The sequence below is a fragment of the Megalobrama amblycephala genome, linkage group LG14, assembly GCF_018812025.1.
Source record: "Megalobrama amblycephala isolate DHTTF-2021 linkage group LG14, ASM1881202v1, whole genome shotgun sequence".
Lineage (NCBI taxonomy): Eukaryota > Metazoa > Chordata > Actinopteri > Cypriniformes > Xenocyprididae > Megalobrama > Megalobrama amblycephala.
In genome coordinates this window covers 34,452,191-34,479,642 of record NC_063057.1, presented here as the reverse complement: position 1 = coordinate 34,479,642, position 27,452 = coordinate 34,452,191, and the positions used below count along the sequence as shown (strand labels likewise).

The window sequence follows — 27,452 nt, the reverse complement described above, 5'->3', positions numbered from 1 at the left end:
TCTGCACATTTTTACGTATTTTAGTAAGTAAAATAATACATTAAGTAAATACATAACAGTCATAAAGTATGTTCTTTTTAAAAATGTATTTGAAAAAGTAAAGAAAGCTTCTTTCACTGCTTGAAGGAGATCTCATAATAAACATAATAAATTTAACATGACTTTACTGTAATTACAGTAAATATATTTTTAAAAAATATGATCATTTTTTTATGTCAGAAACTCTCCTGAAGGTCATATGTGAGGAATCGATTATATTTCTCATGCCGCTTATTATTCAAACAGCATTCAGACATTTCAAACATTCATTATCAATTAAAATCTGATGTCAAGTTCATTTGTCACTGTGTTTTATTATTTGTGCACAAACAATGGAGAAAGATCACATGAATTATGAATGACATGTTCTTAATGAATCATGTTTGTGAAAGACACTTTTCAACTGAAAGGTAATTTTAACAGTGATAATAGAGATTGATGTCACACTACAATAAAAAAAAACTGATTTCCATCAGCACAAGTAGAGGCTGAGAAAAGCACAAACATGACACACACACACACACACACACACACTGATCTCTCTGTCTATCTGAGGATTCATTACACACATTTATTCTTCATGTTATTTCACTGACAGAAGTTCAGCTGTAGTATTAATGTAATGAAGAGAAAATAAGAGACTCTATAACATCTCACTGTTACTGATTCATCATGAGCTCAAAGCATTATGGGTAGAAGTCTCTCTACAGTCTATTCTGATTCATCAACACAGTTTCACTGATCCATTATAAACACTAAACCCAGGATAGAGCGGTTGAGTGAATGTGGTCTGGACTGTGTGGATGAGGCTCATTGTGTCTCCAGAGATGCTGTAGAAGGACAGAGTTCCTGCACTGTGATCCACATACACTCCTATTCTACTGCTAATGGACTTTACTGGAAGATTAGTAATTATGTCATTGTGTCTGAATGTGTAACTGGAGGAAGAGCAGATCAAACTCCAGGACTGATCATTACATCCAAACAAACACTCATTACCCCGTCCCTTCCTGCTGATGCTCTTATATGACACTGATATATGCACACATCCACTCCACTCAATCTCCCAGTAACAGCGTCCACACACACTCTCTCTACACAACACCTGCCACACATCAAATCTGTCTGGATGATCAGGATACGACTGAAGCTCTGAGAAAGGGCTAGTAATCACTCTGTTTCTCTCAGACAGACAGAGGCGTTTATTCACTGTGTTCCGATCCAGATTGAGCTGATGGGAATCTGATGGACAGAAAACACATCACGATCAAGAATTATCAATGTCTGATCTTTTACACTGTAAAAATGATCTTTGCTGCTTGTTAAATGTACTTAATTAAAATGAGTAAACCACACAATTACTGAACAATTCTTTCTAATTTATTATGTAAAATCAGCTTAAATATGTGAAACAGAAGTTTATGTAATCCATTTGTGTTGAATGAACTGAAACTGGGTAATGGATTTTTAGTTCCCAGCATGCTTTGCAATCCTCTGGATCTATTACAGAAACTTTCTATGTTAAGTCTTATACTGTGTCTACATCAGATGTGACTTTTGTCACGCTGCAACAGCTAATAGCTGTCTACACTGAACGAGACAAAGCGACCGTTGCAAAGCACTTGGACTATGTCAGAAATAGAACGGGGGATCTGTTTACTGTCGGGAAATTGCCGCGCCGCATCCAGTGTAGACAATATCATGGATTATAATGGGTTCTATTGTCTTTTTCAGTTTTTTTTTTTTTTTTATCTATTTAGAAAAGAGCAGTGCACTGTGGGGTTTTTATGTTGCTAGGCAACCACCAAATCAGCTGTCAGTCTAATCAAGGATTACAGCGCGAGCGCACAAGAATCTTTGGTTTGCTGTGAAGTAAACTGTCATATTAACAAAAACTTAAAAAAAAAAAACGAGCAAGCAGAGGGACCTTGATCGAGGGTAACCCATGACAGCCACCAGTTTCTCAGCGCAGAAAATGCTCACTGCCAAAAAAAAAAATCACGTTCTGTCTGATTTATTTAATATCTGGCAAGTTAATTTAGGAATTTTCCCAAATTCGTATTACAGAAGCAAATCTTAAATTTATGATTCTTATCCTGCCTTACAAAATCTCATCATATCTGTACTGTAGTTTGGAAATCTTAAAGTGCTCCATGAGTTCGTTAATCAAATTCTCAGGTCTGTTACTAATGCCACATTCCAGGCAGCCCGTAACCCGTGTTTTTCTAACCTTCTACCCGTGAAAGTGCACTGGAACGGCAGTCAAACCCGTGACTTCCCACCCGTGAACTCGTACTAGATCGATGTACTCCCAGTTCCGCGCTCTGAACCTGCAAAACAACAATGGCAGCCCCTACGAATGCGGTGTTTATGCAAGTGGTACATGGTGAGAAATTTTTTCCACAAATGTTATGCATTATCAGCAGCTATTCTAGTGTTAGCTAGTTTTCAGTCCATTAAGTGCAAGAATAAATTAATACCAAATACATTTCCAAATATACAAATAATGTAAAATAAAAGGTGTAACAGCTTCTCTTGCCTTATGTGCAATTTTTCCTCCTCTGTTTCCCTCAAATAAGCAAGAAGTAAGCACCTTCGATGATAGAAATGATTGTAAATGAGCATAAGCCCCCTACGGTCCACCATGCTGGTTTGTTTACATCTAGCTACCACAATTCCTTGCGCTCAGGCAGTTTGGCGTGACATGCCTGGAACATCACAAAGTCGCGAGTCGTGGTTTGAAGTCTTGACTTACAGGCTCAAAAACCTGTCTGGAACGCAGCATAAGCAACCAATGACACGTAAGTAGCTGCTGTGAAGTAAAGGCTCAAGATTAAAATAGAGAAACAAAACAGGAGTGCTTTTAATGAAGAGCTGCAGAAAGAGAAGCTTTGATAGGCTTTGCCTTTTCTGTTAAGCTTATCACTGTATTTAGTGGATTCTGTAATTATTTATCAGTGTTTTGTCCTCATTGGGGTTTTCATAAAGTCTTTCCACCACCACCATTGCTGATCTTGAGGGCTATTTGAAACAAAACAATTTGCTATTATACTTTAATAAAAAAAAGTCCCTATGAATAATGACTCAAATGGAGGAAAAAATTATAATTTTAAAACAAAATAAGTACACAATGAATACTAAAACACGCACTAAAATATATATTATATATTACATGAATATAGTAAACAAAAACCAAACTAATAACTGAGGGTTATTTACTCTATTGTTATGTGATTTTTGCAGTTTCAAATCATTTTGAAGTTAGTGTCACGGTACTCACGAAGACGAAGACAGATCCAATAGCAGCAATTTATTAGGGTAATCCAGAAACGTAATCCAAACAGGCAAGGGTCAAAATCCATAAAGACAGTCCATACAAACAGGCACAAAAATAACACAAAGAAAACCAAACCAGAAAACCAGAGAACCAGAAGTACACGTAACATTAAACAACGAACCACAACCAAAGACAGAAACAACTCAGTATAGAGGGTATGCATCGACGTCACTTTCCCGCCGAAAACGCGCTCCCTCAGCTGGACTGAGTGGCAAAAGAACCTGCTGCGTAACTGGATTAATAGGAGAAACGACTAAAACGCGAGTAAAACTAACGAATTACCCTAAAGGTTGGACTCGAAAGTGTTTCTTACAACTTGTCAAATAAACCTAATCCATGGATATTGACATGCAGCCAGGAGTCGTGTTTCCTGACATTTAGCCTGATTTGACGCCGGGGATATAACTACAATTTTAGATTAACTACTAACTTATATAACTACAATATCGGTAGGTTTAAATCTGCTTAATCACTTATATCAATGTTATATCGTCATATTGTCCAGCCCTAAAACATATATAGTTTTATAGTATAGTTTTTGACAGTGTTGTTTATCTAAAAACACCCAATTATGCATAATATAAGATGGAAAATATTTAATTGATGAGCCGTCAACATAATATATACAATACAATATATAAGGTATGATTTTACCTCAAAATCCAACAATTCGACACAAAATGATAACTGCAAATCCATGTTTCTTTGCCTGGAGTCCAGCTGTTTCTGTGACTTGAAGTGATCCATTTGCTTCTTTTTCTGTTGCTTTCTCTAGTTTTTAAATATATACCTCAGGGTTTGTGTCAAATCTATTTGTATAGTCAGCCGCAAAGCTCTTTCCTGTTTTGAATGTGTTTTGTGTGTTTTTCGCGACATTCACGCCTGAAAACCAATGCTGCTGCTCAGTCTTTTGCCACTCAGCGTGCGTAACCGCAGTCCTAACGGTCGACGGTGACGTCACGTGCATACCCGCTATAAATAGACAGGCACTAATAACATAATACAATCCAGCTGGATGCAATGAAGTGATGACGAGTCCAGGCAGTGTGTTATGGGATATGTAGTGTATGTAACGGGTGGAAATAAGAGTCCGGGATGGAGTGCCCTCTAGTGGCTGATAGAGCACTCTCACTGGTGATCATGACAGTTAGCACACCAGTGGGTTTGTTTTAAAGTTGAGACTTTTTGTCGAGTTAAGATGCTTCTGTAATACCTTTTTCCTATCCTTAGTTAAGATAAGATTATGCACTTAAGAAATGTCACTCTGTAATAGCTTTTGTCCCAAATGAGGTTCTGACTGAAATTACCAAACAGATAAAATAGGATTCTAAAGTTAAGATATTTCTGTAATATGCCGGAGAGTAAATGCTGAATTTAAGTGTTATTTTATGTTATGAGGAAAAGACCTGTTAATGTTTAATGTTCAGTTCAGAAGAGAGAAAGAGAAAGTGTGAGAGTGTGTGTAGACGTACATTTGCGTACTCCTGCTGTAATCCTGATCTCTCCCCCGTGATCCACACTAGAAAACACAAAGCCAGTAGTGACTTCCATTGTCTTTATATCAGGTTAATAATAAACACACATCAGTGCAGGGCTGTAAGCGATTAATCATGTTATCGTGAGTGATTTGTTCATGTTGTGTTGACTGCCCATGCGCAACATCCCATAGGTTCTGTACAGGAAACAGAAATGATTAGTTCATCTCTTGAGTCAATCGGGTTTGAGTCGTTCGTTCATCACGTCAAGACCCATAGGCTGAATGCAGAAACAGAAATGATTAGTTCATCTCTCGAGTCTTTCAGGTCTGAGTCGTTTGTTATTTTTTTCACGTGGTGTGATGGACATTCACAACCTTCCTTACAAATAAGTGTGTCATTTTTTTTAGTTTAGTTTATTTATTTTAGTTTTTTAGCTAGTAAAATAATTGATTTTTTTTATATGAAGGCAGAACATATTGGTCTAATATTTGTATAAAGATTGGTCAGAAGGGACATAGTGGCATAACAAATATTTATTGCACATATCTTTTGATAATTATGATAATTCCTAAATAATATACAACATACAGTCAATAGTGATACAAATGTAGAGTATTTGTTGCAAAAAACTGCGCCGTGAAAAAAGAACAAAGGACTTGACCCAAACCCAAAGACTCGAGAGATGAACAAATCTTTTCAGTTTCTACATTCAGCCTATGGGTCTGACGTGATGAACGAACGACTCAAACCCGAAAGACTCGAGAGGCGAACTAATCATTCTTTTTTCTTTATGGATCTGCATGAATTGCATATGGGTGTAGGAATTAACTCAGATCAATTATAACTCAAAGGTAATTAAATTACAGTGAATAAGAACCTAATTAAACTGTAAATTATTCAGAATTAATATTTAACACTTTATCAATTATTCGTCCAGCAAAAAATTAAGGATAGGGTATTGTAACAATTCGGGACAAAATATTATCCTGTGGCCAATGGTAATAATACAAAGTTATGATTACTGATATGAGCCAGGTAGCAAAATCTAAAGTTTAATGCTGTAATTTTTATAAGCACAAAACACAGGACACTCATATATATGTGAAAAATCAAAACAAGACTTTATTGAACTACTCTAAAATGCACAAACTAATCTAACGAAAACACACACACACACACACAAACACACACACACACACACACACACACACACACACATACCTCATTCATACAGTTACAGGTAAATTGTGAGATTGTTAGTGGAAGGTGAATTAAGTCCTATTGCCTGACTTTAACCCTCTGGGGTCTGAGGATTTTTGGGGCCCTGGAGAAGTTTTGACATGCCCTGACATTTGTGCTTTTTTCAGTTGTTCATAAACATATTAATGACAAAAGTGTCATTACACTGTATTCAGCACGAACTAGGCTACAATAATATGTGAGGAACATGTATGTACATGTTTGTTTTTTTGAAGGAATAACGTTTATGCGTGGTTATTGAAAAAACAAAAAAACTTAAGTCACTGAAATAAAGCCAAAAAATATATATTAAATCTTTGTTCACAAGACTTCTGGGTATTGGAGGTTTTAGACTAGAGTTTTTGCTTCAAAATTATGTAAAAATTAAATGTTTTCAATTTATACTTGCAGCCGGAGGGCGCTCTGTGCACCTTTAGTCCACAAATATCTCAGTAAAAGAGCAGGCATATCATGTGACATTCCAGGAACTAACAGAGGCTTCCAGAGATCGCTAACCATGGCTATAACATGCAGATAAACACTTTTCAAGACAATAAATACACAATTGAGACAATGTATACATGTATTGCCTCAGAATTCACGTCTGAATAGCGCTCGCTCCGAGGGCGTGGCCGCATTAGCGGATAATGAGCTGAATCACGGGCGTCTGACATGGCTCTTTTTTCATAAAGATTACATAAACAGAATTTTTGTTTTCGAAATAAGTCTAATTTTTCACTAAGTTACACTTCATTTTCTGAGAACTATCAGATAAGACTTCATTCAGAGGGAGATGAGAGATCACGCATCATGTTTGTTTTCTTTATTTTACAAAAAGCACATTTTGTTTTTACTCACAAATAAAAGAAGACATTCCACAGATTAAAATGGTGTATAACTCTTAATTGTATGTGCAACATTGACGGAGCATTTTGAGTCTCTTTCACACTGGTAAGAAAAAACCGAGGTGGTATCGCCGGCGATACCTCCAACTCGAGGGAGTTAAACAATATAATTTGACTGTAACCTGAGAAGATTAATATACTAGCAATTCAACCGTAATTCGTTTGCTCAATAAAAATGCACCAGCTCAGCAAAATTAGGAAGATTGCATTGGTACTTGCATTTGGATGCTCCCGTAAGCACATGTTACCTTCGTGACGTAGTTAAAGGAATCTTTGTGGTGCTGCTCGGCTGGAGTTTGGTCAAGAGTTCTGAGGGACTGTGTTCGGTGGTGAATGGATTAGCTTTGCTGGAAAAGGAAATTTTGTTGATCGGTTGCAGGGTTAGGCATTGCTGCATAAATTTCTCTCAGCATCTCAAGGAGTTGCTGGAAATAAAAGACTTTGAGCGAGTCTTCTTCGGCGAAGTTCAAGGAAGGTTCTTGCAGGGAGGTTGATTGAGTTCTTGAAGAGGTCTAACAAGCAGACAAGACGATGGTTGGTCCGCACGAATCAGCAAAAGCCAAGGCAAGAGCATGCTAGCTCAGTGTGCGGCATTGAGTTTTGAACGGTTTGTTGGCTCCACCAGTTCGGTGTGGTTTTGGGTGGGTCCTATGCTCAGTTCTGTTCTTGTAGGTAATTAGCATAATGTCCTTATGGTTCTTTGTGTTGAAACTTTATGGAGTTTGGTCAGCACTTTGAAGAAATTAATTTTCCTAGTTCAAAAGTCGTATATCTTGCACAAATAATTTTTTGCATCAAAATACTGGAAAGGATTCATTCCATCAAACCATACCAAACAGTACATACTTTCCTAAGAATTTACCTGTAATCAATATGTAAACACACAGAAAGAATTCACCAGGTTTTATAAACAAAAACAAAACATGCATAATACATATGATATGTTTAAGGCTACTTCTGGTGATAAGTTCATATCTATGACAGTACTTTAGAGATTGTTCCTGTTTAAAACATACGAGTGGATTCAATGTCTGTCAGGGACATGCTGGAATGTCTTTTGAAATGCAAAATCAAGAGAGGGGCAGTTTTCTGGAGATAGTTCCCATGGTGGCCTGCTGTGATTTTCACCTCGAGATGTGTCCACAAATCCAAGTTTCCTGATAACAGTGGGAATTTACACCTTGTGTCCTGGTGTTTACTGTTTACTCATTTTAGTTCCAAGGTTCAACTTTATGGCTTCACGAAAGGTTCGGTGGAAGGAGTTTAATCTCTTTGATCTTTGGGATGTGGAGTTGTGGTAATTTGGTGGCTTCATTCATGAATAATCCTACATGGGGCTGTCACCATAAATGTCTATGGCTGTTACAGCCCAGATCAGACACTGACGACAGAACTAACAAACTCGAACCCGAAGACACAAAGAGATGTCTAATCTTTCTGGGGAACAGATGTGATAAATGTGAGGTGACAAAAGAAAGAATGACTCGGATCGGGAGGTGAGGTAAACTAACAGACTGCATTGCTTGAAGACCCTGCTAAGCAATTAATTAACCATTTCTTACTCGTAATTTGGCCTTCATGGCTGTATTAACCTATAGTTTATTTTTTATTCCAAATGTGATCAACGTTTGCGTAAGTAGTTTGTGTTGTGGAATTTAACATGTAACATTTCAATTATACCCTGAAGCATTAGTAAATAGTTAATTCATAACTTATAAAGCAATAGACATTAGTTAGCAGTTTATAAATACAATTACAAATGCATTATTCTTGATTTATAAGCATATCTATAATGTGTTTAATAATTGTATCTTCATAATTTAGAAATGATAAATAGATTATTAATAAAGTATTACATTATTTACAATCAGTTATTTAGGAGCTGTCAGTGGTTCATAAGATCATTTAGGAAGTGTAAATAAATGATTCATAAACTATTTAAACATTAATTTATACATATTATTTAGACATAGTAATAGTTACTTAGTGTGTTAATAAATGCTTTATTAACACATTCTTACTGCAATTCATGATTGATTCAGGTAATTATAAAACATTTAGAAGTGGTTAGGTAACTATTTTTGTGAGCTCATCTAAAGTGAGGACTATTTATGCTTATAAAACTTTTATAAACATGATTTAAAGGTTCAATGATCTTCTGCACTGCTGTTCTCTAATGTTTTAAAGTTAGTACTGAGGTAGTTTTGACACTAGGAATATGTGTTAATAAAGCATTTATTAACAAACTAAGTAACTAATACTATATGTCTAAATAATAAGATGCATAGATGTACATTTAAATATTTTATTAATTATTTACTTACTTCCTATATGATCTTATGAACCACTGACAACTCCTAAATAACTGGTTTGTGAATAATGTAATACATAATTTAGAAATGATAAATTGATCATTAATAAAGAATGAAAATACAATTAAGCTCATTATAGATATGCTTATAAATCAAGAACAAAACATTTATAGCTTTATTTATAAACTGCTTACTAATGTCTATTAATGTTTTAGAAATGATGAATTGAATATTTACTAGTGCTTAACTAATGCTTCATAGCGTGAGTTATTATAAAGTGTTATCTTCTGTTTAAATGAATGAAATGACTTGAAAAATGATTTGTTCATTTTGGTAAACGAGACTCAAAGATCTGATTCAGTAAAATGTTTCGAACTTCCCGCTACTAAAACCTTGCCACAGCGGACCAGCAGAAGTAATGATTCTGAATCCATAGAGGAAAAACAGCAAGGAGACTGCTTTAACATTTTAATAATTAATTGATAAACTAGTGTTTTCTGTATTTTCGGCTGCAGTGATGAAGTTGACGATGCTGACTTGTCATAATTACATAACCAAATATTTGTTTTCCATTTGAATTGGTTCATTTAAAAGTCACTTCTATATTTTTTATGTCTGTGAGACAAGCTTACATGGAGTTTTGGTTCCTCTTTTCTTTTTCTTTCTTCTTTTGGTGCACTCAAGTTGACAGACAGACAGCAGAAAGCACATCCTGTTTGCTTTCATTATTTTACAAAAGCACAAGGTTTTGATGTTATTGTGAGTGCACACAAATAAAAGTAGACTCTTCACAGATTCAAAAGATGTATTACTCTTATCTGTATGAGCAAAAATGATTGAGTATTTTAAATGCAAATTATTTCTATGTTAACATTAAAGCATGCGGCCATGAAAAGTTGCTACTTACATGTTTGAAATAAGCCATATTTGAGGTCAATAAATGATAGGTGAGAGTTTGGATGTCCAGCTGTTAATTATCGGTCTGTCAAAGACGGCGTGACTTTGTCACTTCCTGTGCACTGAAAAGCCCTCACGCTACTTGTATACGTCAATGCAGGGAGAGAGAGAGGAGCACAAAGCTGCACGATTAGTCTTTAAAAGATTTCGTTCTCGATTTCATCACCCACATGATTAATTCCTAAAGGACAACGATTCACAAATCTGCATTTGCACTACCATTGTCTAGAGAGAGTTGTCATGTTTAGATATAAACAGCTTCACAAACAATCTTTTCAAATACACTGTATCATTATTTCTTTTACAAATATTCCATTTACCACAGAAGTATACAAAAGTGTATAACTCAGATAAATGATGATCTGCTTCACTGGTTGAGGTCTGCAGCGGGAGAGAGTTTGGAGACGAGCGATGAGTAAGTGGGTCAAGTTCAAATGACAAACACCTGTGTCTTTTTTCAGCAATTGGCATGGAGAGCATGCATAAAGCCAGAGGTGAGACGCTGGTGGAGAGGGACAGGCTGAAGACTTGTTCGTGTGTGGAACTTTGCTCTGGAGAAACCACAACATGTTTAATCAGTGTCACACTGTTGCTGAGGGCTGATAGCATGACTTTGTTTGTTTATTAAGAAAATTCAAATAAAGCACAAGTCTCAGTTAAGCCGACCCTGTCTTCTTCCTTCATAAAAACATTGAACTTCCTACACCGATCAAAATAAAATAAATAAATCACCTTTTGAAAATGCTTCAACTAGGTTAACTAATATATTGATTGCATTGTTACACCACTAGGTTCCAATACTGCTAAAGGAAGGAACACACCAAGTCGATGCCGATGAACTAGTGGTGATGAAAGCAGACTGTGGGGTTGGCTCACGTTGGCAGCGTCTGTGTCCAAAGTTGGCACATCAAACTGACCTGGAACTACTTTAGCTTTATGTTTACTGGAAATTACGGCACACCTTAGAATTTTTGTCAAACAATCGGAATCAAGCATTCAACAGCACTCTAGTATAACTAATTCTCAGTAAGAACCTTTGTAAATGTGTGAACGAAATAAAATCATACTCTTCCTGCTTGACATACTTGAGTTTATCCAATGGGCAGTTTTGATGGATGAGTGTATCGGTGAGTAGCTTGACTCCTGAATCTTCTGGGTGATTGTAGCTCAGATCCAGCTCTCTCAGATGTGAGGAGTTTGAACTCAGGGCTGAAGACACATAACGACAGCCTTCCTCTGTCAACATGCAGCCAGACAATCTACAAACACAGCAATAGCTCACATGACTGGCACTCAGACTTTACTTTCACACTGATCAGTTTGTATGCTGTTATTTTCTGTATATTCATGTAATTTGTAATCGAATTTGACAAAGTATTCAGAATATTAGGCATACATGTAAGAGTGAATGCGTGATAATTTAAAATCTTCAGATAGTCCACTCCTGTCCCTAAACTCCAAACAATATTTTTCTCAGACTTACAGATGGGACTCAACCAGAATGCCTTTTTTGTCACTGCGGATACTGTCGTGGTTTGTGTCTGGAAATACATTTCTGCTCTTGACTGCCAAATGGTGCTATAACCATTGTTGAGAATTCCCAGGTGGTCACATGACAATGTCAGCCAGGGGTGGAGCTAAGTCTCCTCAGGTGCACAGAATCATTATTTAGCTGATGTTGTTTGGTGTGTGTGAAGCATGCAGCTGAACCTGACATTCCTTGTCCTTCTCCTCAAAGAGAGCCTCTAGTAGAGTTGATGCGTTTCTGACTATGTAAGTTTATTTCTTTTGGTATTTAATGTTATTTCTTGAAGCTATGTATGTTTGAGTTCTATGTGATTTAATTCATATGCATTAGTGCTCATTTGATTGTTAAACTGTTTTGTTGTGTTAATTGGATTATATGATTTGAGTTATATTGTTAAATTGTACCTAAGACTTGTTTGTTCTTTATTGTTTTGGTTTTTAGACACCATACAACTCTGTCAGAAACTTATGTTGCCATGGCTCAATTCCTATGCCTCCAAATGTCAAATAAAGATCATGGACTGAGTACTAGATCCACTGTGTTTTAATGGACACACCATCCTGGTAGCACATTCCTGAACCAATCTAATCTAAACTTTACAACCATAGATTTTCACATGTTATGGAGTAGACATATCACAGCTCGCTTTTGGGTGTAGCAGTCCACTGCGCCATGTGGAGATAACAAAATCACATTCACATAACCATGTAGTAAGTGTAAGCATTGAATGAATAGAATGAATTCAAACAGCACAGTAAATGTCAAAATATTGTTTACTTTTTTATGGACTGTGCTGCAAAGTGTACAATAAACAGCAAAGTGTCTGCTTTCAAACGAGACTATACTTATGCTTTTAGTGCAGAGGGTTCATGAACTGTATCCGTTTTAGTTTGGGTATGTCATTTCTTGGGATTTTTTCAAAAGCGGGGATGCTGACTAACAGGTTAATGCAGTACTACTACCCCATATTTCTTTTTTTTTTTTTTTTTTTTTTAATATTAATATGCCTATGTATTGTGTTTCTTCTTGTAATAATAAAAAAAAAAAAAAAAAAAAGAAAAGTGAATTATATAGGTTACACTTTTTCATGGGGGTATTAAAAATGCTAACGTAATTTTCCCTAATAGGCTACATGAATGAGTAGACTTTGAATGGGAGCTTTAACAGCAGTGAAATAATAGACTAGCTGGGCTTGTTGTTGGTGTTATATTTTTTTTATTTTATTTGTAAATAAAAACTGTTATACAAATGTAAATTAAGTCTATTGGATAATATTTGTTGCTTTCTGTAAAATGGAAACTCATGGCAATTTTATAGTCGATAAATGTAAGAAAAAAAATTATGGTTTAACAAATAAATGTTTTAGAACTTCATACACATCTCAGTAACCCATGTTTGTTTGGGTTTTGAAATCATGTCAGTAGTGATATTGCTGTCCAACGCTCTACCACACGACTATGAATAGACTTTACACTCTTCATTGCTCTCACTTCGCAATAGTAAAAATAATAAACTCATGGCATATAGTTTAAGGAAATGCCTGTCACTGTGACTGTGAGATATGTCTACAATGTCTTTTTGAATTCATTCTAAATTATGGATCAAAGCATGTCCATATTATCAACTTTACTGACGCTGCATTTTCTTAATTTTACATCCCAGACACAGGAAATACAAACAATGATCTCTATTCAAACCTGCAATAATTAATAACTGTACCAGGAATTTATGTAGGCCCATGTTGAAAATGTTTAGGCAAATTTACGTAGTTCTGCACTGACATACAAAGAGAAAAAATAATCTCACACATTAATCAATCATTCTCTTTAGTTGAAACATGAGGACATTTATTGGGTATTTCATCCCTGCATTTTACTTCCACTGTAGTTTGTGGCCTATTTTTTTAATTTCTTTGTTTTTCAAATAAGAAATAAGAATGAATTAATAGTATAAAATCACATTTTAAGTAGTAGGCTACAAAGAACCATTTTAATAAAAAGTGATTAACAGTTTCATAATTCATTTAGAAAGACATGATTTAATAAAAGGTGATCAACAATTTCTTAATTCATTTAGCCTACAAAGAAATGGTTTAATAAAAAGTGATTAACCATTTCTTAATTAATGGACACTTTATTTTTATGCATGTCATGCACAAAGCTCTGTGTTGCACCAGAATAAATGTTTCAATTTGCATGCCTGACCTGTTGAAATACATCACTGTATTTTTTTTTTTACTGTAACAGTAGTCAAATAGCTGGCACATTAAGTATTTATATGATAAATAATTAGCCAAGATTAAATGTTATTATAATCATTTTTATTATTACCAGTAATTTATTTTGTCAATTTATCTTTATTTAAATACAAACATCACAGCAGCTTTAAGCAATGTTGCAAACCATCCCTTTCCGCCACCTGGTGGTGATTTCATGTCACATGTCACTGGGTTGTATTTAACGCTGGTTCCTCATAGAGGCGTTACATGTGGCAGTAATAGGCATTTTGGTTGAGTACCTACTTTATGCAGTCCAAGTGGGTCATACTTTTCAACTTGGAAAATATTCTATATTAATATGTAAAAAAAATAAAATAAATAAATCACATTTGTCTCTTGTTCTGATATTCCATTGAGAGAAGAGATCACATCCGGTGACAGAATCATTTATAACATTCCGTTAATCATTTAAAAAACCATTTACCTCAGTATCTCCAGCTTACAGTTTGGACTCTTCAGTCCATCAGACAGAAGCTTCACTCCTAAATCCTGCAGGTCATTGTTACTCAGGTCCAGCTCTCTCAGAACACAGTTTGAGGATTGTAAAACTGATGACAAATTCTCACAACACTGAGCAGTGAGATTACATATGGAAAATCTGAACAATAAAAACAAAATGTAATTGCATACAGAATCTATCTTAGCAGTGTGAATTTTAATAATTAACTTAATACAAACCTCAATATCTCCAGCTGACAGGCTGGACTCTTCAGTCCATCAGAAAGAAGCTTCACTCCTAAATCCTGCAGGTCATTGTTACTCAGATCCAGCTCTCTCAGAACACAGTTTGAGGATTGTAAAAGTGATGACAAACTCTCACAACACTGAGCAGTGAGATTACAGCACTGTAGTCTGTGTAGAGAACAAAAGAGTTTCCTTAATTTATAATACAATTAAGGCCAGCAAGTCATCCATGTAAAAAGAAGACCCATTACAAAAGACCAATAGTGTATATAAATGAATGTAAAGGAAACTCTTACAGTGCTCTTTTGGTGTTTTTGATGACTGGCAGCAGTCTCATTAGTGCTTCATCAGATCTTCTGTATTTCTGCAGTTCAAACTTCTCTTGAGCTTCTTCTGACATCAGGAGCAGAAACACCAGGCTAGACCACTGAACAGAGGAGAGATTCTGTGCTGAAAGATTTCCTGAGTTCAGGTTCTTCTGGATTTCTTCCACAAAGTCATCTTTCAGTTCACTCAGACAGTGGAAGAGATTGTTGGTCCTCTCTACTGATTTTTCCATCTCTATTTTCTGTTTGATATAGTCAACAGTGTCTTTAACATTCTCTGTTTTTAGTTTCAGTTTTGGCAGCATTACCTTTAGGTCTCTCTGATTGGATTCCATAGAGAGACCCAGAAAGAACCGAAGGAAAAGGTCCAGGTGTCCATTCTCGCTTTGTAAAGCCTTGTTGATCGCAGCCTTATGAAGCTGAAACAGTGGCTGTTTGGAGAGTTTCCATGTCAGGTTCTCTCTCCAGGATTCCACAAATGGGTTTTCTTTCTTGTTTTTGCTAATCAAAAACACGTAGAGAGCAGCAAGAAATTCCTGTACGCTGAGATGTACGAAGCTGTAAACGTTTCTTGCTGAAACCTTTTCCTCCTGAAACATCCGGGTGCAAAGCCCTGAGTACAATGTCCCTTCACTGACATCTAGTCCACATTCCTCAAGATCTTCTTTGTAGAAAATCAGTTGACCTTTCTCCAGCTGTTGAAAGGCCAGTTTCCCAAGCTTTAGAATAATCTGATCAAAAGACTCAACTTTGGCTATAGGTTCATGATTATCTTTGTATTTTTTTTCCATCTGTTCCTGCTGAGTAAGTAAGAAGTTTGTGTACATCCCTGTGAGAGTTGTGGGAGATTTGTCATTGCTCTCTTGAGCCAGTAGAGGCTCAAGAACAGTGAGAGAGATCCAGCAGAAGACAGGGATGTGGCACATGATGTGCAAGGTCCTGGATTTCCTTATATAACGGATAATGTTTTCAGAAACCTCAGGACTGCTGTTATTTTTGAAGTATTGCTCTTTCTGCTCATCGTTAAATCCTCGCACTTCTGTCACTTTATCAATGTAGTCTCGGGGTATGAGACCAGCTGCTGCTGGTCTGGATGTGATCCAGATGAGAGCAGAGGGAACCAGATGTGCCTTGATAAGGTTTGTAATTATCTTACTCACAGTTGTTTTTTCTTTAAAATCTATAAATGCGTCATCCTCTTTAAAGTTCAGAGGGAAGCGACATTCATCCAACCCATCAAAGATGAACATGACCTTACCATCATCTCCAGGAAGAGAGGACAGTTCTTCAGGACTCCTAAAGAAGTATTTGTTAAGCAGTCCCACGAGACTGTACTCTTCTTTAATCAAATTAAGTCTACGGAATGGAAGTGGAAATATGAAGACTATATCCTGGTTTTCTTTTCCTTCAGCCCAGTCAAGGATGAATTTATTGATAGAGACAGTTTTTCCCACTCCTGCAATCCCTATTGTCAGTATTTTTCCATTTTGTCGACCAGTGTCACACTGGATTTTAAACATGTCATTACACTTGATTGGTGTCTCCTTGGCAGTCAATCGGTTGTGATTTGATTGGATCTGTATCACCTCATGGTCATTCACTTGTCCTCCGGTCTCATTCTCCACCACATATAAATCAGTGTAAATATCGTTCAGGTATTCCCGATGACCTGTCTGTGAATTACCAACCAATATCTGCTTGTATTCCCGTTTTAATTTGTTCTTCAGTCTGAGGCTGGAATCTTTGAAATCACGAAGAGCATCTTGACTGTTGTCTGCAGTTGAGCCTTTAAGAAAGATGTAAAAAGACAGTGACTAAGTGATTTTTTTTTCATAAATTCATAAATCCTTTACATAAATTATAACCTGGTTTGCAGTTCTCATAAAAAAAATAATTATGATAAAATCTGTTTTTACTATATTCAAATAAATCACTCTCTTACTGCAATAGTGTTTACATGCACATCTTACATTTATAATGCTGAAATTGACAACATAAAGAGTGTGGGATTACAAATTTAAGAATCTGTTTAAGATCTGCTGATCCTACATCCTGACATAACATCACATTAAAAACAGGGGTTAAGTACATTGTATTTAGCATTTTAATGTATAGATAATTACATCAGATGAGTAATTCTGTTAAGCAAAGTTTCCAGCAAGTTCATGTTCTCTATTCTAAGTCTTATAAACCAGATTACTGACACTGTCACCTTTTGTCTTTAATGGCTCTTGGAGCCCCTGTGTGTGTGGATGGATTTTGGAAGAAAGACTCACAAGTCTGGGACCGCAGTCAGTCAGCAATAAACTGTTCCTTCATAGTAATATGGAGTAAGCAAAGCAAGGCCCAGTGATCAAATTCATTCTATGTTATTTTATTTTATTTTTTTAGTAGGCTATTATTTTTTTTCCCAATAGCTTGTTAAGCAAACTATAATGTGAAAATCTGTAAGTCTTTTTTCGAAGTATTCTATTTATTTATTTTATTTATTTTATTTTGTATTTAATTTGTTAAAATTGTATAGCCTATTTTCAAAGTTCTCGGTGTTAGGGTTACTTATTTACAAGTTACTCGTTTGGTGAATGCAGTAGCCTAAAAATTGCGATGCCACTAGTTGCGGTTTTGTTTTAACAGTTAGGCCTAATGTTTTTTAACCCTAATAAAAAAAAATATATATAGGCCTACCCAATATTTTTGTCATGTGTGGTGCTTTTGTTTAACATTGGTTACTTCATCTTATTTAAACGCAATCATGTTTAAAGCCTGTTATTCTGGATGTGAACATTGCAGCGCGGGCGGGAGTGGTACACACAGTGGAACACAGGTTGTGGGAGCAGGCAGTCCTGGACATACATTCAGCGGTAGCGGGTGGGTGCGGGTTTAAGAAAGCAGTCCCGCGCAGAGCTTCACCCTGAGTTGCATAGAGGATTCCTCTCTATACAGTTGGCCCTTTTTCACCAGAAATACCCCTGTAGCAGTGGAGAGGCAGCAGAGGTCCTAGGGTTGTATGACCAAATTGAGGTCCTCAGAATTTTGTTGGTGGTGCCAGTGTCCTCATGTGAAGCTGAGAGCAGCTTCAGTGCTTTGCAGAGACTGAAGACATGGCTAAGGGTCACTATGGGCCAAGACAGACTCAACAATCTGTTAGTCTGAAATGTGCACAAAGACAGGCTGGACAGCCTTAACATAAACATATGACAAGAGTTTGTAAGGCCCAGTGATACCAGGAAAAATAGATTTGGTACTTTTGTTTAGTGCCTGTCCCGTCATGTAAGTTTGCTTTAAAGGGCACCTATTATGCAAAATTCACTTTTACATGGTGTTTGACCATAAATGTGTGTTGGCAGTGTGTGAGCAAAACCACCCTAGAATGAGAAAAATCCACCCAGTGTTTTTTTTACAATCTCAATAATTCCTAAGCACTGTCTCAGAACGCCCTGTTCTAAGATTGCTCTCACTGTGACATAGAATTGCGCTAAGCCCCACCCACGTGGTTTGATTGACAATCTGGTTTTGGCATAGACCCCGACCTCGGTGATCTGTCAACCATCCTCCATTGTTTCAACGACAGCCGGTAATGTCTCCTAAGAAACATAAGTGTTCTGTTGTGGGATGTAATAATGAACATAGTAGTTTTCACTTACTTCCGACATCAGAGCCACTGAAAACGCAGTGGATGGATTTTATTTACGAAGGAAAGGCGCCACTCAAAATTCCAAAATACGTTTATGTTTGGGCGAATCATTTTTTGACTGACTGTTTTGAGAATGAGGGTCAATTCAAAGCAGGTCTTGCTTCAAAGTTAATCCTCAAGTGTGGATCGTTGCCTACTGTTCGCGATCCAACGTCACCTCCAGAAGAAGTAAGTGTATTTAATGTTTTTTGAGCAAATAGTCATTTCAGTCGATGTCAGCCAGTTCAATAACAAATGCGTCTAAAGTTGTTGTCGTCGTCGTAGAATGTCTGTGTATATAATTTAAACCTTGTTTGTATAGTGTGTATCCACACGTGTATATATATATATATATATATATATATATATATATATATATATATAAAAATATTGTATTAAAAACTGTGTATGTTTACTTAGCAAACGTTATCACAGTATTTGTGTTTGTAGTTTCAAAAAATTGCGCGAACGTTATCACAGTGTGTGTGTGTGTGTTGCACATCCATAATTGCAAAGGGGGCGCGATTAAAACTCTATAAGTACATAAATGTATCAAATAACCATTCAGAGACGTCCTGCTCCATTCTCAATTGTGTTTCTTCTGCCGGAGTCTCTTCATCATCTGGGTCTGATTCCAGTTCAAACATGTACGGCTGAATGCCATTCAAAACAGTGGGTCTCTCACTCTCAGCCATTCTGCTTCTACTGACTGTTTATTGCCATAGGTATGCAAGTTACGCCCTCATCCAAAGGCAGGGCGGGGATATGCAGCTCATTTATATTTAAGGTGGTACACACCAAAACAGCTCTTTTTAAAACAGGCCCCAAAAATGACATTTTCAAATGGTTATAATAAATTAACTGTGGGGTATTTTGTGCTGAAACTTCACAAATACATTCTGGGGACACCCAAGACCAATATTACATCTTGTAAAAAGGGGCATAATAGGTGCCCTTTAAATTACAGTTTTGTTTTTTTTTTACTACACATAAAGCAGTGACTATAACATAATAACCTAAAATTGCAATTTGTTACAGTACATTTTATTTCTTTTGTATAAGGATACTTTTTCACAATAATAGTCATTGTTTAAATTTAAGTTCAAATTTTATCGTATTTTGGTGACTTGGTTGTAAACATCTTCAAAAATATTGTAATAAATAAATTGTTTTGAATAAGAATATTTTGGTCAGTTTTTTCACTGAGCCAAAGAGAAACATTGAGAATAAGCATAATGGCACAGTCTCTATGCTACACTAATAATAGTAATAAGGCTTTCCCCTGTGTACATATATCCTTGTAAGTAAATTATTTGTGTCCCCTTCAAAACTTGCTCTTGAGGAATTTTATGTTTGTTGTCCCCCCATCTGTTAGGGTGTACTCGGGGGTGTAAATTTCATCTAAGTGATTGTTTTTCATAAATTCATAATACAACCTATATTTAAATTCTAACTTGGTCTACAGTTTGTATATATAAAAAAAAAAACACTGTGATAAAAACTGCTTTTACTATATTCAAATAAATCACTTTCTCACTGAAATAGTGTTTACATGCACATCTTACATTTATTATGCTGAAAGTGACAGCATACAGTGTGTGGGATTACAAAGAATCTTAAGAATCTGTTTAACATTTGCTGATCCTACGTCCTGACCTAACATCACATGAAAAACTAGGATTAAGTACATTGTATTTGGTATTTTAAGGTAAAGATGATGACATCAGATGAATAATTCTGTTAAGCAAAGTTTCCATCGACTTCCTGTTCTCTTTATTCTAAGTCTTATAAACCACTCTCACCTTTTGTCTTTAATGGCTCGTGGAGCCCCTGTGCCATTCTTTGAATAGTTATGATGGGGCGGGATCCTATATCTGAATATTTAATTTACATGCTTTGTTTAAGGTCGTCTACCAAGTGCTTTGTCTCCATCTCTAGGCACTGGCCCTAAAATGTATATAAAATACAATGTATCACTGCTTTAGTTGGACTTGATGACTGCAGCTACCAACAGCATGTGTTCTCAATAAAGAATCCTGCTAAAGATACAATAGAAAATCCTATAGAACGTTCCTATAGGAAATCATCATACCCATTTGAAATAGTTACCTTGTACAGCCTGAAATTAAAAATAATAATAATAATAATTTTCTAGCGTTATTTACAAATTTTGCCTAGCAACAGTTCTGAAAACTAATATACTGAACTAGAATAACAGGGTTGGAAAAGTCATCAGTCCCTTGATTTAATACTTTGTAGAGCCAAATGTTGCTTAAATTACAGCCATTCATCTTTATGGAAATGTCTGTACTTGCTTTGCACACCTAGATTGGGGAATATTTGCTTAAGCCATGTGTTGTTCATTTGGCTGTATGTTTAGGGTTCCACTCCACTTTTAGACAACCACTCGCAAACTTTTCTAAACACTTCCCCTCGGGGGAACCCCCGCTGCCATTTTGAAGTGCATTCCACTTCATGAAGTGGACAAGGGAAGTTGGAGAGAGAGAGATAGAGATAGACAGACAGAGATGTCAGTCGTTCGCAAGTCACCTCATTATCCGTTAATGCGGCCACACCCACGGAGCGCACGCACTATTCAATCACGAATACAATACTTTTTGTGCAGCTTTTTTACCCTTTGTCTGGATCATCTATCAATCTGTCAAAGTCAGGTGAACTGTTGAAATTTCGAAACACTTATGATGTAACAGGCCTTGTTTATTGAAAATCAAGACTTTGGTGCTCCGAACCACTGATTCAAAACAAAAGATTTGTAAAGCTTTGAAGCAGTGTTTTGAAATTGGCCATCACTAGTTGAAAATTCGATATTTTTTCTTGTCGCTGTATAATATTTCATCAAAAGTATATTAATTTGTGTTCCGAAAATGAACAAAGGCCTTAAGGGTGTGGAACAACATGAGGGTGAGTAATTAATGACAGAATTTTGGGGTGAATTAACCCTTTAACTGAAGAGCATGATATCTTCATTATGTTGAGAATTAATCACATAAAATTGTATAATATATTCATTTCAAGAGCTCAGTGCATTCCATTTAAACCTTATGCACAAGTTCCACCAGTAGTGGGCACTCATATAATGTAAGCAATGATGCACATCCGAGTCCACGAGACAGAGGGATGTTAGAAAGTGAAGGGCATAAAAAATTGGAGTGGAACGGAGCCTAGTACAGTGATTCTCAAACCCACCAGCCATGTACATTTTGAATGTCTACCTCATCTATAACACCTGATTCAATTCATGAGCTTATTAGTAGAGGCTGCAAGACCTGAAATGGGGGCAGGGATGCAAACAGGTAAGGAGAAAAAAAAGGTGAGAACATTGTGCAGGGCGGGGGCATGCTGCACATATAATTTTTTTTAAAGTTATTTGCTTTACATGCTCATTTGTAGTAGGGATGGGCATTTCAAGCAAATATAATATTCGAAGGTCGCTGGGAATTATTCGAATATTATTCGAAAATCGCACCCCTCCCCCGCATGCACGCATCAGGCATGTATAAGCTACACACACATAAATGGAAAGAGAGAGTGAGAGAGACCATTCATGCTTTTAATCTTTTTTCCACTGTCATTCATACTGGTGCGAGGCAGACTGAAAACGCTCGCTCTCCACACCATTATGAATGCTCGTGCGGCCGTGAGCCTTTTACTTTCACTTTCAAATTAGCCCCAATTCGGTAGCGGCAATTGCTTGAATGCAGGGTTTTTTTGTTATTTTTTTAATGAAAAACACAACAACAAATGACAACCCCGCTTAAATGGACGCTTTTACATTTCGATTTGAAACCAAAACTTCCACCGTCGTCTTGTCAGTCAAGATGTGAAATCTGACTGACTGTTGCTGATTTGTGCTGCAACTCTCGTTCGGCTCGCGCTGAATTGAGTAGACACATTTATATTTTAATTGTAGTGTCTGTTCTCTTATTGAACACAGCAAGCCTATCTTAAGCCATAATGATTTCAGGCTGCCTAAACGCATAATAACATATTATGAACAAACTGAATGATGGCACTTATGTTAAAATTAATTTTATTTTGTTTGTTATATGCCACACAAGTCTAGTGTGCGTGTGAGGCAATGTCTTCTGATTGACAGCTTTTAGGTGCGTTATTGGGAGCGTGCGCCACTCGTTGGTTACAAGTCACCACCGCATCAAATGGAGAGTTTTATTAAGAGGATAATCGCACAACCTATTTGATATTCTATAATTAAATAAACTAATCGAATATTCGAAAATTGTGACACATCCCTAATTTGTAGTTACTTACATGGTAATACAAAATAAATGTAAAAATCCCTTAAATGTTCAAAACTGTAATTTTTCTTGCAAAAAATTAACATATTGTTGCAACATTTGACAAAATCTCATGTTATAAATAACAAAATGCTATGCAGGATACCCTTGTAAGACCCCCTACCCCCTAGTCTGGCTATCACCAGACCAAGCTCAATTTAAAATTGAACATTGGTCTGGGGAGTTTGCTATGTATTTCCTTCTGCACAAGAGGCGTGATCAACGAGCATTATTCACGCAATTGGACAGTCCTTCAACCAATCAGATCAACGATCCGGGTGACGTACTTTGCAGAGCATGCGAAAAATCCAGACAGGTTTACCGTGCGTCTCAATCAGCTCCCAAGTTCAGTAGTCAGGGCACTGATCAGGGAATCAGCCACATTCACTTGCATGATATACTGATTCACGACCTAGGTAGGGAGCTGATTGATCCGCGGTTTGCAGAAGCAGCAATGGCATCGAGCGATTTTTTAAGGTTGTGCAAAAAATCGGTATTTACACCCACTCGAGCAATTTGTTTGCTAACTAAAGACGTCATTCAGCATCGTCGAGAGTTTAAAAGGCGACTCTGATACTGTTCTGGTTCAGTGTAAATGAACGCGGAATATAGCCGCCCTAAACTACGTCATTGTCATGACAACCAAAAAGAATTCCAGTCAGCTCAGGCAGCGCGAGATTCAAGAAGCAGGGAGACGAAACATATAGAGCAAATAATAAAAATATTGTCTACCAACAAGGGGCATTGAAGTAAAAGAGTCCTGTACTCACATCGTGAAGCAAACCACCAAAATAACAGCAGAGAATCATCGTGTGTCATCAATCGCCGTTTGTAATCTTCCTACGAAGAGACTGTCGGATCAGCGCGCTGCTACATGTCTCTCAGATAAGGTAAATGCTTAACACAATTGGCGTCACTGTGATTGTGCATTGTTATATTGGAGTGACGGGTAGATCAGATAGAGTTTGAAAGCTGCTTGCCGTCGCTTCTCTATCGTCATCGTGTTATACCCGCCAATAGCGAGCAAGGTAGATAAGCCAGTCTGTGATTGGTTCCCGCAAAAATGTAAGAGATGCAGCAGAATTGAATGTACGGGTTTCCAGACTGAGTTGCCGGGCGAAATCAAATCGCCGGCAGATCAGGCTGGGTTTACCCAGACTACCTACCCCCCATAAAACACTTTCTCTTTGGATCTATGCAAATCCCATAGGTGACCTATTTTGATCACAAAAAGGTGAGTTCTCACCTAAAGGTGTGGAGTTTGCATCTATGAGGGAGACAAAATGTGCAGGGCTGGTGGTACTCCATATAAAATCAACTTACATGATCATTATAAAGATTTTTAAATGACAAAACACATTCACTTACACATATTTGAGAATCGGAATATCAGATAGTTCATGTTTTTGCGGCACAAATCAGCACAAATGAATGGCATAGTTTTGGAGATTTGGTTTTATGGGGTTTATTGGACTCTGATCAGCTTCAGGTCAGGCTGAGCAAAATTATTAAAAGCTTTTTATTTAAAAATTGACATCTAGCACACCAAATAAGACTGTTTTAGGGTTAAGGTTATCAAAATGATGTGTCTTGATAAGTTGCTTGTAGAAGTTTTAATGGTTTTAGACCATTGTAAACCATTTAAGCATTTGTAAACTCATAATTAGACACTCTTTTGTAAATGTACTTGTATAAGATCTCTGCAGCTGCTCTGCTTGGCCCTATATTTGTTGCTTGCTGTTATGTTTTCTCTGGTTTCCATGTACAGGCAGTGATTGTAATATTTACCACATTTCTCTTTAGAAGGAGCTCCAACGGGGGCAGATGTCATCGTATTTTCTTTAGCCTGATCTGTGTGTGTGAGAGAGAGGATCACTCACTGGGAAACATTAATCACACAAACACATCAGCAGAGGAACGTTTAAGTCAAACCATCACAATGGTAAACTGTCAATCATGTTACAGTCATAGTGAATTAATCGTTACCTTGCTTGTGTTTGTTCTCCAGCTGCTCAGCCAGATTATTCTGGTTCATCTTCCTCAGGATCTCCACTGTGTTCTTCACAGCTTCTTCTGGTCCAAAACGTGCTACCATCTTATCCACTGTGTCTAAGATATCTGCTTTCTCCACATCAGACATTGATATAGACTTATGATCATTCTTTAAGTGCCACCGAAACTTCTTCAGTTCAGCTTCTAACAGTTCATTCAGTGATTTCTCAAGCAGATCTTGAACAGATGCCATTGTCCTTTCACTGACTCACAGCTGCAGGAAAAAAAAAAAAAGATCTGAAGTAGTTCTCAACCTTAACTTGTGGACCTAAATGCTCAAATGTTATTTGGATTATGAAATGAAGCTGTGATTGGATCAGGATTATCAGAGTAAACTCATCCAAACTCACCTGTTAAAGGGGTCCCCAGAATGTGTCTGTGAAGTTTCAGCTCAGAATACCCCACAGATGCTGTAAATGCCCTGATGGAATTATTAATGAATCATAACTAAAATTTATTTTTCTTATAGGAATAACCTTAGCTTTAGAAACATAAATGTCCCCAAAACTTTGGCCAAAGTCAGTGTGTGTCTGAATCATGTCCGAATATAACAAGAGTGGAAATGAAACTAGTCTCAAACCACTCAAGACTACAATGGAGGCGTTTCAGTGAGTTAGAAAACAGTGCTCAATGATATAGAGAATAACTCTCACTAGAGGGACTTTATGCTTTGTAACTTTGACAACCATTTTCATTCAGCAAAACTAAAGAAATCAGAACATGTAAAAAAGCAGAATAGAAACCCCTTAAACAGTCAGCAATTCCTCACACAAGAGACTCACAAACATTGACTCACAAAAGCAAGCCTCAAAGTGAGGAAGTCAGATGTGCAAGCCGAGGTTTGACACATTATTTTGCTGTGGACTGACTGAATTATGAATATATACACTCAAATGAATTGTTGAAATAAAGGTTGTGAAATGAATGTGTATTTATGATCAGATCAGAAAGCTGAGTTGTTTAAATCTGCTACAATTACTATAAAAGACGAAATAATTGCTTTGAGTTTTGGTAGCGATCAAAAAAAGTTCAATAAAAATTATACATGATTTGTCAACGCTGTTTGAGTCAATGTGAATGGATATATGACACCTTTAAATCTATATGTCACTATTTTATAAAATAATACTAACCATGAATAATGATGTAGATTTTTCTATTCGTCCACTGAACTGGCGTCTCGAGCAGTTGTTGTTCTGAAACCCCTCTCAATTCTGTATTTTCATAAAGAACTGTGGAGCAGGAAGCTTTCTTCAGAACTTAAACCTGTTAAAACAGAACTATTGCAGAAAAACAAAACCAGTTTATCAAGAAACAAAAGACATGGGAGTGAAACTGTATGGAGAGACAAAATGACAGACTGAGGATAAACAATGATATACTAAAAACTAAAAAGATTTTTTCTTTGTATAGATGACAATGTTGACAAAAAGATCCCTGTTCACAAAGATCCATAAAAACGACTAAAAACATTATTATTCACGGCAGCTCATTGGTTGGCGATGTCACGTTGTAAAGAAAGACTGCGCACATATGCATTCTTTTACCGAGCACTTGTGCCAAAATCACATGTCTAAACATGATATGTGCATGTGCATCCTGTCACAGATCCGTGTTTTTGTAGTTTACAGGGAGATGATACCAAACAAGCCATTTGTAATTCCTGAAGTCACTGAGCTTTAGATGTTTCAGCACAGATTGTGTCAATTAATTATAAATTATTATTATTTAGTCTTTCTTTTCCAATCTTACATTTCAGTGAGTGCATTTATGGACATTTTATTTTTGCAATAGGAGTTTCTGCCTCAGAGTTCAGAGCACATGATAAGAAATACTGTTTGAGCCTCACTAATAAACAGTAAAATGACCATGTGACAGCAATATCAGAATGTGCAGCTTTCTGTAATTCATTTACAAAGACACACTTGATCGGATGTTTGATTGTGACATGAGGAGGTTTAAATAAAATCTTCAATTTCTTAAGCACAGCATTAAAATCTCAGAAGTGACTAATGACACATAACACAACAAACATTCATGAACATAACTACAAGAAAGATGAAACACTTACATCAAATAATGTTTGTCGATCTTTCTCTGTCGTGTTGAACAGTAGCTCTGAAATTCCTTCTACCAGGACGAGACGTGAGAATGAGAAGAACGACAGTCAGACATGTCAAAACACGTAATCAGGTTCATTCTCAGGAAACAGTGCTAAACTTTTACTAGAAGTAGTTTTACAAGTTTGTGAATATGTGTTTTAGACATTAAATGTGTATCGGTGTATGTTTCCATTGTTTGTGTTTCAATTTGAAATTAAATAAGCTT

At 36.5% G+C, this 27,452-nt stretch overlaps 1 protein-coding gene across 7 annotated transcripts; it reads right to left on the bottom strand.

The window, feature by feature from the left end:
• Positions 1-333: 333 nt before the first annotated feature.
• LOC125246089 (NACHT, LRR and PYD domains-containing protein 3-like) lies at positions 334-27,452 on the bottom strand. 7 transcript variants are annotated; one of them, XM_048156938.1, is made up of 11 exons: positions 27,196-27,452; positions 26,258-26,404; positions 25,475-25,545; positions 25,059-25,338; positions 24,861-24,923; positions 15,054-16,869; positions 14,752-14,925; positions 14,498-14,671; positions 11,353-11,526; positions 4,849-4,895; positions 334-1,281 (listed from the first exon to the last, which is right to left on the bottom strand). In XM_048156938.1, exons 4-11 carry the CDS (start codon positions 25,315-25,317, stop codon positions 764-766), a joined length of 3,225 nt encoding a protein of 1,074 aa, XP_048012895.1. In that variant the 5' UTR covers positions 25,318-25,338; positions 25,475-25,545; positions 26,258-26,404; positions 27,196-27,452; the 3' UTR covers positions 334-763. The 7 variants fall into 7 exon arrangements, with proteins under 7 accessions (XP_048012895.1, XP_048012898.1, XP_048012896.1 ...); XM_048156941.1 differs by having other exon boundaries at positions 25,475-25,534; XM_048156939.1 differs by having other exon boundaries at positions 26,258-26,390.